Below are 11,740 nucleotides of genomic sequence, written 5' to 3'. Positions count from 1 at the left end.
AAGGTAAACACACCCAAGTTTGAAGGTGCCCCCACATTACTCATCACTCAAAATGAAGAGTGGAAACCAACCTTCCAAGAGCAGAGTAGGTTTAATATGGAGATTATCCTAGGAATAGGTTGGATCCTTCCCACAGTAAGGAATAAGTAAGTCTCTCCTCTTTGCTGCAGCAAGAGTTTCTACAGGTAGAGTCATGTATGACAGTCAGTCAGTTCAGATTTGTGCATGAAAAGCAAGTGTTTAAGCATGGAGTTCGAGATATTTCTGATGGTTACATGTAGTGTTATGAGAGGACTAATTTGTGACCCTGCCAATACAAAAGCCACAGAGCAGATATTGAAACCAGCTTGAATGCTAAAGTTGGATACAGATTTACAGCTCAGCTAAAGCTTATTACACTGCTATTGACTTCACTGGAATTGTATCTCTTGCTTACAAAGTCAGACAGTCTTATTAATCCATTAACATTTTTAATAAATGGTAAAATGGATCCAAACCTGGCTGACAGCCATTCAAGTTTACCAGTAATATAAGTGTTTCTTTTTGGCAATGAAATACCACTGAGCGGCAGCTCAAAAGTGCTAAGTATGGAGCCTTACGTTTTATTGTCCCTGCTCTTTCCCAGCAGGAACTGATTCCTGTCAGTGAAACTTTCAGAGGTTGCCCAGATTTTGATAGTTATGATGCTTTCAGATGTTCAGAGTAGCAAATAGTTTCCAGCTCACATTCATCCTTGCTGATTTAATTCAATAAGTCGACCAGCAAATACAGCTAATGTTCCTATAAAACAAACTAGCATAAATATGCCGAGGAGAAGATGATCAAGCACCATCGCAACAAACTTCCATTCTTCTGCAGCCTGGGAAAGAAACAAAGGAGATGGTAAAACCTCTGCAGAGCCATGTTTATTATGGGCATTCTTTTAATGTGCTGTCTTGAACAATGGTAAGGCTCTTCTATAAATTCCATTATTGTTATGCAAAAAATACTAATTTTCTTCTCAAAAGCGGGTCAGTGGTTAAGAAAGCCTAAGCAACCTCGAAATAGAAGTTTCAACACTAAACTGACCAGAAACCCTGGCAATTTGCTGATGAATTTAATTTTTAAAAATGTTGAAAAGCTTAATTTTTAGGCCAATGGTTGCTTTTGAAACAGAGTTTAAACTGTTGAAAGCAAAAACTTTAGTTTGACCCAACTGACTTCGGTTTTTCCATTGTGTTTTCCTTCTCGTGGGATATCTAGGCAATTTCCATTAATTTAACTCTAATCCCTGCTTTCCCTGCCTAGTATATACTCTGAGATCTTGTAAAACCTTCTTGGTAGCTTCCTTAGTCTTTTTTCCAGTTGTGGCACACTGTGAACCACTCACTCTGTGACTGACTGCCTTTTCAGTGCATGCCTTTGCTGGGAACCCAGAATGTGAGGCATGAAGTACACAGCAGGGCTCAGGATTTCCACCCTGTAACTCTGCTTTAAGCAGTGACACGTGCTGGCCTAAAGCACCTTCTACTTTCGCCTTGGTTGTCCCACAAGTAAAAGAGGCTGTTGTAATTATCTAGAGGATGCTGATGATGAGTACTGGCTTGAGGTGGTTCATAAGTGAATACAATGAAGTAACAGCCTTCAGAAGCCATAGCTTTCAGTTCATTTGAGGAACTTGACTTTTGAAACCCCCTGGAAATGATATCAACACAAGCAGCTGGGCTCCACTTCCAAAGGGGGCACTTGGTGGTAACCTGAAGATCCTCCTTGTAAGCCTAGGAGAAAGTGTAGCCAAGGGATGCTGAAGCCACGCCAGCTCTGCTGAGAATAACACTTTATCTGCAGAGAGGCATAGGAGTCATGGGGAACATGAGACTACAGCCAGAGTCATTCCACATGCTCCAGGAATTTGGTCACAGGAACAAACACCTTGGTGTAAATCCTGTCCATGGGAAGGAAGTGCCTCCTTTTCAACAGCACGGGCCAAATTATTTTCTCAGAGAACTCTCCCTGTCTTCAGGCTAGCCTGCAGCCCAACAGGAAAGGACTATGACCCTTTAGAAGGGTGAAGTACCAAGACTGAATTACCTCTGCAAAAGCTGTGTGAGCTGTGAAAACTGAAATAAATGAGGGGTTAATTGTGTCAAATGTGCTAGAAGGAGGCAGAACTAGATTTTCCTGGGGAACACTGCCATGTGTGACTATATGCTTTTATCCTTCCTTTGGCTTGCAATGTGGAAAAAGTCAGTAATCAGAGTAGCTCATGACGTGCTTCATTTGGAGGGACTACTTGTAACAGTCAGGAATAAAACAAAACATTTTCAAAATTGGAATTATCATTTTTAAGTTACATTTAACACTTCTCAGATAAAACTACTAGTCTTTTGGAGCTTGGCTTGCTTCCTGGTTTTTCAAAAGCAATAGGATCTTGCTTACCGCAGAGGGAAGATGCCCGAGTGGGAGACGGGAGGAATGTGTTTTGGAACTTGCTTACAGTTCTTGAAACTGCTTTCCTGCTCACAGACACTCCATGTCTATGGCTTCACATACCACATTTAGAAGACCTTAGTACTGACACTTTTTTTCCTTCCTCTTATTTTGGGGGGCCAATATTCAATTACCATCTGTGACAATTGTCTGTCTCTCCTTTTTGACTGCATCGAGGGGAGAAGAGTGTCCACTGCTAAAGCCAAATCAGGGCTTGAAGTGTTTTCGTAAGGCAGGGATATTTTGCCAAAAAAGTAAGATGTAGCAATTTGAAAGCTAGAAATGAATCATGCACAAAAAATGCCTTACATTACTGGCTTCTTGGTCCGATTTCATCGTTTCCGCAATGTATTTGATTCCCTCTATAGCATTTTTCACATCTGGATTTTTGGTAAGCGGGGAGTAGAAGTTGACAGGCACAGAGCCTGACTTCCCAGAAATGTCAGAAATATCAATATCTTCTGCAAAAATATTTCTGTCTTGTTTATCCCTGGATGGTCGTTTCATTGTAGAGAAAAACATGACGTTTGGGATTGTGTCAATAAAGATCTGAAAACAAAGAGGGAAGATGACAGTTTCTGGTCTGTGGGGCTGTGTTACAGATGCAGCTATGTGCTGAACAAAGACAAGTCTCTCCGCTCCCAGATCGCTTCCCATGCTGGATCTGCTACAGATTCCCTCTCGGAGTATGTCACAGCCCACGCCTCAGTTTCACTGGGGCTTTTGTCAGCCTCCTGCCCTGGGGCAGAGGGAGTCACCCGCAGGCCTGCCACACCATTTCTTTAAAACACTTCCCCCTGCCATACACCCAACATCCACACATGAAGTGGGAAGCAATGCTCTGGAGCAGACCCTCAGCTAGCATGAGCTGGCAGAGCTTTGTTCATCTCATCTAATTTGAAACATATTACTTACAAGTCTGACTTGAAGAATAGACTACAAAGAACCTCTTTTGGCTACTTACATTTGACTTTCCTATTACAAATGTTTGATATACATGCATATAAGGCTTACAATAAATTCCTTTGGAGTGACAGAGGGTTGCTGCCAGAGCAATGTTAAGCACATACTCTGTTTGCCTGTTGAAATTTCACTTCTGCAGGGATTATATGTCTGCAAAAGGATCTGATATAAGCTGTAGCCTTATATAATTAGAGATACACAGAACAATCTCCTTCCATTTCATGGTTTAGTATGAACGCAGGCAGACTTCAGAGGGGCAAGAATTACTGAATGGATCAGATAATTTTTGGTACTGTTTCCCTGGAAAAGAACTTGTAATGACAGACAACCAATTTTTTCTGCATCTTGTGGTTACCATTTAGACTCCTGTGCAAGGATCTTACCAAGGGCTGCAGAGCAGCTGTATACTGGAAAAGTACAGAGAAGATTGTTTAGCTTTTGCTAAACTGTCTTTTGCAAAACAGGATGCTGAACTCAGGTATTCCTAATGGCCTTTGTGCTCTGCACTCACGCAGGCCAGGGACCTGGCCACTGGCAGGCAGCAGTGCCTTGCAGTCAGACAGAGAATTAGACCAGGAAATGTAATATGAGTCCAGATGGACATTTTCTTTTCCCTGTACCTTCAGCTGCTCCTGTTTTGTCATATCTGTTCCCTGCAAGACTCTATCCCAGGGGACAATTGTGTTACTTACGGGAGCACTTTAGTAGTCTTGCTGACTTTATGCACAGCTAAGTAGTAAACACCATCTCTTGTGCCTAGAGACATTTAACATGATGCATTTACTTCCCCAATTCTTGTTGACTTTTATTAGAAAGCCTGCCAATAATATATGGAGCGTTCAGTGGAAACCAGCAAACATACAAAGCCATAGAGCTCACCTTCCTGACCCAGTGTGGCATGGTGTGAGTGCTTGGGGAGCGGTGGTGGGTGTTGATGACAATGACTGTGATGATGATTGAAGCGATGACAAACACCATTGTAAACAACATGTATTTGCCTATCAGAGGCACTGCACTGGAGGTGGAAGGGATCAACTCCACAATGACCAGAAGGAACACAGTCAAAGACAGCAGGACAGAGATGCTGAGAGTCATTTTCTCACCTGCCACGAAAACAAAACAAACAAAAAAAAGACAATACCTTTGCTGCTCCTATCATCCGGTACAGAAAGTATTTATTTAAGATCCAGGATGTGGATGATAGCTGTTCACAAAAATACAGGTGTGCATTTGGAGTGCTATGGTCTCTGCTGGCATCCAAAACAGTAACTAGGCTGGACAAACCTGAGAGCCTAACAGAGCATCAACTCCAGCACAAAGGTGGGAATTACTAGGTAGGGCTGGGCTGAAGTGTGGGTGAGAGATATGAAAAGTTTACTTGCCAAGAGCATTTCATTACTTGCCAGGGCTGTGTATTTCCAACAATGCAGTATATGCACCTAATTAGCACTTGCTCCACAACCTCCTGGGAGTTTGCTTGCATTACTCTCTGGCTCTGGGCTGAGAGAGCAGACAAAAAATTACATATGACACCAGAGGTCAGTTGCTGTTTGAGATCTCCCAGTATGGATGTAGGGTGTCAAAAATGAACCATAAAACGTTATTCACACATTTTTTTATCCAGTTCAACTTTCTAGAAAGTATTCCACTGAAAAAAAAAAATCAATTTTTTCATAAGAAGGGACTTACTAAAATCAAGCACTGTGAAAAGCTGACAAAAGGCAAAAGGAATGAAGCAGAGGAAATGGTTGCGGGGAGCACAAGATGCTCAGCAGTGACAAAGGAGGCCAGAATAGGCCAGGATTACTCTCTGTGTCAGACAAGGTAATGTGTGTGAGAAGATAACAAGCTCTCCGCTCTAACTCGATGCAGAAGGACCTCAGTCACCCTCATGTGCTCACTTACTGCATGATGTACTAACACCCTGACTACCTATCTATGGCAAAACATAAAAATTAACCAGATAAATCTTTGGTTTGCAGAAGTTAACTGGATAGTTAATCAGCAATTTCTGTGAGAAAGCACCTCAAATTATTTCTATGAATAGTTTCAGCTTTTGGCACTTATCCTTTCTTTGCAGAATATTTAGAGCCATTACTTTCAGTGGAAATGTCCAGTTTTTGTGTGCACTGGCCTTGAGGTTGGCTAGTGATTTCAAATACTATGAATTTCTCAGGAATTTGTTCGAAGAGCAATTTCTATGGCAGTAGAATGAATAAATTTACGTACCTGAATCTGTGGGTAGGTAAAAAACTAACCCTGTTAAAAAGGAGAAGAGCAGGCAGGGGATGATGACATTCACGATGAAGTAGAGAGGCAGGCGTTGCATGAGGAAGTGGTAGGTGATGTCCAGGTAAGGGGTATCAGGACAGCAAGCGTAGTAAACCCAGTGCTTCCAGCCTCGGTAATCCTTCATCACCCACTCCCCACTCTCCATGAAGTTACTCAGATCTGGACGATCACTCTCCTGGCAGCAAAATCCCAAACAAATTCTCAATACCAGATGTTCTGAACCAAATCAAAACTTGGCACATTTGGCTCAGGAACAGGAATCCAAATAACTCAGGCACTTCATGATTTTTTGTGAGCAAACCACTCTTGTCTGTGTTATTTTGCCTTAGAATATCAGCCTCTACACAGCATTCAATTCAATATTTTACAGTTAGGGATAGTAGACTGAACAAGTATTACAAATAGGAGGCATACCTGAGGGGCCAGGGAAAGAGTCCTTGGCAATGGAAAGTCATGAGCGGAGAAAATGCAGCCCCCCAAAAAACCCAAGGAAACAAACAGAGGCAGGACAGGTAGCACCATAAGGAGCAGTGCGAAGCTGACGGAGGACAGACAGGTAGGAGGCTGTTAGGGCCCAGGAATTATATGCATGCAGAATTTTAGAAGCCAAACCAGGAAATATTGTCCTGGATCTACGAAAAGGGCTTTTCTATTTTGCAGGTAGTGCCTGCTTGTTTTTCCAGTCAAAACGAGGTCATATTCCATTCTAAATCTGAGATTTCCCTAAAAACATACTCAGGTCTTTACTGCTTTTCCCAATTACAAGCTCTTTGCTTACCGGGTTAATAACAACCATTGTCCCATCATACGTCCAAGTTCCCAACTTCATACTGCAGTTCTGCTCGTCAAATGGGAAGTGCGTGACTATAATTTCACAGTAACTCTTAAAAATAGCTGGTGGTGTCCAGGTGATCAGACCTGTGTGCTCCAGAAGGACTTTGGTGTATTTTACAATGGCAAAATCACCATCTGCGCTGCAAAAGGAACAAGGACATTAACAGCAATATGGGCAGCATAATTGACATGGTCACAAAAGGATTTCTGCCTGTGGGTCAGCTGGTCCCCCAGTGCCATTGTCCCTTCTCCTGGAGAAGCTTGCTCTGAGAAATACTACCCACTGGATCAGATGTTATGGGAAAACTGCCCCACCAAAGTGGTGCCATGGGGCAGAGCTCCCCCTCTCACCCTCCTTCCCCAGGCAGCTGGCACTCCTTACTTGTTGTAAAGAACAAGGTCTGGCCGCCAGATATCATCCGAAGGGATGCGGATTTTTTTCACACCACCATAGTCGTCTGGATTCCACTTCAGGTTGACGTCTATCCATTGCTAAAGAGGGAAGATTTCAGTCCCTGAAAACCTCTTCTAGCACTTCTGGGGATAGTTTTAATACTTCCTAGAAACAACACCTCCCTTGCTTCAGGATGTGCAGGTAAGCATAAATATACGGGAGTGGGAGCCCCAGCTCATTTTTTCATTAATTTAAATTTTGGTTTAAGGAACTTATTAAAAAAAAAAAAAGTAAATAGTACAAAAGATAAATATATTAGAAGCCTACTATTTGAAATACAGTGCAAAACATTTTTCTTAAGACTCTTAGTGTCCAGAGCATTTTATTCTTGAGACCCTAGAAAGAAGAAATGCTTTGCTAGCTGACCCCACCTGTCCAAATTGCCCCTGAAAGTATGGCAGAGTAATTAATTCCCGGCTGTGTCCAGTGTGTTTATTTGAATTAGATGAAATGGTTGAGAATATTTAGAGTTACCTGTTTCAGGCGTACATTAGTTGTCACAATCTGATTTACTTCATCCTTAAAAAAAAAGAAAGAAAAGAAGGAAGAAAATAAAAAATAAAAAAAAGAAGGCAGTAACAGCAAACAGAATTAAAAGAGAAAAATTGTTTCCTTAGAAAGAAAACCCACTGTTTGGCACTGTCACATAAGCCAGCTGATCAACATGTACCACACGTTCATACCGTACCACACTAATCAGCTGGATGAGCTGCAGCCCGACGGTGACGACGACAGCATCCCGATGGTCCTCCACTGGGCGCACCACCTTGTTGTAGTCCCTGAACAAGTCCTCAACAAGGCGAGTCTCGTGTTCATAGCACAGGGCCAGCCCAGCTGCAGAACAGCAGGGGTGGCACCAGTGAGACGGGGCAGGAAACAGGCTACAGCACCGTCAGTCTGAGGTGGGCATGGAGGAAATACTGACAACACCAAGCTGCTGCTGTGGGGGACTCCTCGTTTCAGACATGCACTATGTGCACTGCAAATGCCATCAGTGGGGGTAACTGCCTATCTGATTTGGGTACAGCTTAGGGGTTGGAGGCAACAACAGCCTCCAACCAGGAGATGAACAAAACCAAATAGCCAGGATTGTGGACACCAGACTGAGCATTAGAAATCTCCTCCAGGATTTTCCAGCCTGCAACTGTGCTGACATGCAATAACTGTGGACAGTTAAGCAGAGAGAATACACAATATCAGGGATTTCTAATGTTGTCTTCTCCACCTTCAATTCCGCAGACTTGCCTGTGACAGTAACATTAAAGGAGAGGGGCAACACATCAGTCGTTGAGATGAAATCACCACCCAGACTCCTTGCATCTGCAATCTGAGCAGAACAAGAACTCCTCTCACCGATGGGAGTTGCTCAGGTTGTGCAGGTGGTGAGAGAAGAAAAATCATTCACTATCTGGGCTCTATTTCTTTCTCCTCATGGGAGGTCTCAACCTATGTGTAGACAGCTCTGCCCACAGGCTGCTCAGTGTGACTTGGCAGTGCTGTGTCAAAGAGCCCTTGTAAGAAAAACGTCACAAGTGAAAATGGCAGGGAGCAGTTCTGTTGCAGTGGAACCCTCATAGTATCTGTGCATGGCACTGCCCTCCCGAGGAGCAAGGGCACAGAAAAACAGACGGACCTCATTTCGAGAGACCCTGTGGCAGAACACACAGTTACATGATGTGCTCAGCTTGTAGCTGCTTCACTGTTACAGGGTAGTAAAGCAAAGGGAAGGGCTGCTTGGGGATGTTTTTGTATGTATCCTCTCCTAAACGTAGTGAGAGGGAACAGAACAGTTGATCCTTGCTGCAAGCATTTCTGGCAGATCCCACCCTTGCCTCCCCCTCTCAGTTGAATCCTGGACCATTGAAGTCAATAAGAATTTTGGTGCTGACTCCAACCTAAGCCAAGATTTCCCCTTGTTTCCTAACTGACTTTTCATCAGCTTTTATATAGCTGAGACTTCCAAGGATTCTGTCTTGGCCTTGTCCTGCCATGAGATTATATTAAAATACTTGGATGCCAATGAGAAAAGCCTGTCACAGACTCGCACTGCTTTTTTCCCCTGCCAGAAAGGCTGGGCTATGGTGGCAAGAGTCATCTTTCAATTTTTAAGTTATGATCACAACATCACATCTAATTCAAACTCTTTGCTATGCTTCATTAATCCGATTAAAATTGCCCCCTTCTGGTGTGCCTCGGTAGGAATTTAGCATAGTGCTTGAATTCAGTAAAAAATTTTTAGGATCACAAAATAGTCATTCTTTTAAGAGACAGTTTAAAAAGAATTATCTTGGTACAACACATGCAGCTGCAAATCAGTTCGACCTCTTTATCAGTCATTCCACAACATAATGAAATTTCTTGTAAAAACTTTTTACATTCCAAGCTGTGCTACATAGATCCTTTCATGTATTTTGAAATACATGTAGCACTAGGGTAGATTGGAGCAATTAAATGCAAAACCAGAAAAACAATTAAACCTAGAATCTCAATTCGAAATATCTGGTGCCTGAAATTACAAATATCTGAATTGCTAATGCACTCCAAAGCTCTCCTTTAAATTATTTGGTGTGTTCATAAAACTTTATCAGTAGGACAGGCTGCTCCCAGAACACATATTCACTCATTCTGATGTATATGCAAAGCCCTGGTCCCACACATTCAGGAAGGAGATGACCCCTTTCAAGGCTGGAACACCTTTACCTGCAGAGATGAGGAGGAGTATGTGATGGACCTTCATCATCCCAGCTCCCTCTTGCTACAGTCATACAGATGAAGGCACGCACAAAGCACCTTTAAGGTCTGTTCAGAGGAGGGCTGTGCTGCCTCCTCCCAGGGTGCTGCCAAAATATAACTACCAGGGTATTGATTTACAGCACCTGTTTTGGGAATGACAGCTGAGGGCCACTGCACCACTGGGTTGGAAATGGGAGCACAGTGTGTTTCACCAGTCAAGTATCTTCTGCAGTTTACAAAAGGTCATTTTTTCTAAGTGGCAGTGTGATCTGTGACTTAATAAACAAATAAATCCACAAATGAAGCTAAGAAAGAATTATCTGTAAGTAACTGAACATCTTAGTGAGACCTCAGAAACTTTCTGGGCTGAAGACCCAAAGTTGTGTGTCACCCTTTTGAACAGAGCATTACCAGATTTAGGATTTTTTTTCTCTGAGAGAAAAGAGATCACAGTCATTTATTTCTGATACACCCCCAACAGCATATAGACGACATGCTGGGATGAGGCTGCTCACTTGGCCTTACAGACAGATGGGAAATCTTCGAAGAAGTGAACAAATACATTGAAGAGAGATCCGTCTCCTTGAATCTACTGGAATTTTCAGAAGGAACCTAGTAGAGTCCCCACCTTGAAAGCTGTTAACTAACCTTAGTAACCCGAAGCAAGAGGGACACCCTCTCTCCCCACCCCACCATCCATATACTTACTGAACTCATGAAGTCAAATGGTAGGAACACAGCTGGTGGTTTTGACAGCAGGTAGATCCAGTGGATTCCTGTAGGGCATTCAAGTGCTTGCTCTTTATTGCCATAAATCACCTGGAAAAGCAGTGAAAAGCGGTGTGTTTGGTAATAACAATCAGTTATTCAGGTTAACAAAAAAAAATAAGAAACTACGAAGAATTGTCTGTCTATCTATCTATCTTATATATATGTATGACTGTCTACTCTGAGCTCACCAATATCACTCAGGAACAAAATCTTGAGAGAGATAGTCTTGTGAAGTGTCCAGCAGTTCCTAGGAAAAAAGATGAAGCAAATATGAATGATGCCGAAAATCCATGATGACCTGAGTGTTCTTTGCAGTTCCAGTCCTCTGGTTTTAAAAGACTTGGAAAAGGCCCAGGAGAAAGTGACAACATCCACAGTACAAACTGGCTTCTGTACCTGGAACAGATAGATAGTATGAACCAGCAGCCTGAAAGAGAAGCCAGAGAGAGAGCTTTAGTAGAGTCTGTAAAATACCAAATGGTCTGGAGAAGGCAGATTCGAATTCACTAGCTGTCCCCAGGCAAAAAAGTAGAGGCAATTGAGGGAAACTTAGAGTTGTCAGGCTTAACCAAGACTCTCCTTCACACAGCATGGCTGCAGTGGAGTATGGTGCCACAGGAGTGTCTGGTTGTCAGAGGTTTGTCTGTATTCAGAAAAAATAGTTTGATAAATCAATTTCATACTATTAAGTACAACCCCCAGTCATTCTAAGAAGTCTGTCACAGAAGTCCCAGAATCACAAGTCCCAGGTGGCTGCAGTAGTGCCCTGGGGATATATTGCCTAATGCTTATGCTGTTCTTGTATTTTCCCTAGGCACCTATCATGTAAAGACAGGACATGGCACTGGATCACCTGCCACAACCACTCTTACACACTGTACCAAATTCCCTTTTCCAGAAAACATTGCTAGCAAAAACCTTTCTTAGCTTTGCCTCTGGGTGACACCAGATGCATTTTCTGTTTCTGCTGGGTAGCCTTTGTGCTGGCTACCAGTTGGTTTGGTGTTTCACGCTGGATGCCTTTATTATTATTATTATTTTTAATCAGTCTCCCTCACCCACTCACCTCCACTAAATCAGCATTCAGCCTCTGCATTTACATTTATCCTCCAGTAAAAACTCTCCATCTACATAGCTCTGGCCTTCTTCCTAGCTAACTCCCTGACAGCAGCTCCCATTGTTGCAGCTATCTTATTTCAAACCAGCGTCTGACTGCTTCCAGCC

The 11,740-nt window shown here is 42.8% G+C and overlaps 1 protein-coding gene across 2 annotated transcripts; it reads right to left on the bottom strand.

Moving 5' to 3' along the window:
- Window positions 1-582: 582 nt before the first annotated feature.
- CHRNA1 (cholinergic receptor nicotinic alpha 1 subunit) lies at window positions 583-9,834 on the bottom strand. 2 transcript variants are annotated; one of them, XM_027637481.1, is made up of 9 exons: window positions 9,717-9,834; window positions 7,701-7,846; window positions 7,487-7,531; window positions 6,941-7,050; window positions 6,503-6,698; window positions 5,662-5,899; window positions 4,312-4,535; window positions 2,779-3,018; window positions 583-859 (listed from the first exon to the last, which is right to left on the bottom strand). In XM_027637481.1, exons 1-9 carry the CDS (start codon window positions 9,775-9,777, stop codon window positions 728-730), a joined length of 1,392 nt encoding a protein of 463 aa, XP_027493282.1. In that variant the 5' UTR covers window positions 9,778-9,834; the 3' UTR covers window positions 583-727. The 2 variants fall into 2 exon arrangements, with proteins under 2 accessions (XP_027493282.1, XP_027493283.1); XM_027637482.1 differs by having other exon boundaries at window positions 9,713-9,817.
- Between the last annotated feature and the right edge of the window lie 1,906 nt (window positions 9,835-11,740).

The sequence above is a fragment of the Corapipo altera genome, unplaced genomic scaffold (assembly GCF_003945725.1).
Source record: "Corapipo altera isolate COAL_440 unplaced genomic scaffold, ASM394572v1 45, whole genome shotgun sequence".
In the NCBI taxonomy this organism is placed as follows: Eukaryota; Metazoa; Chordata; class Aves; order Passeriformes; family Pipridae; genus Corapipo; species Corapipo altera.
Note: the sequence above shows the minus strand (reverse complement) of the source record. Positions and strands in the feature narration are given on the sequence as shown.

Bases quoted from the DNA above. Each gene is read 5' to 3' on its own strand.
- CHRNA1 (XM_027637481.1), bottom strand. From the start codon at position 9,777: ATGACTGTAGCAAGAGGGAGCTGGGATGATGAAGGTCCATCACATACT. The intron at 6,699-6,940 runs GTAAGGAGTGCC...TTCCTTTTGCAG, and splicing joins GACCTTGTTCTTTACAACAA to CGCAGATGGTGATTTTGCCA. The intron at 860-2,778 runs GTAAGGCATTTT...TTTCTTTCCCAG, and splicing joins CGGACCAAGAAGCCAGTAAT to GCTGCAGAAGAATGGAAGTT.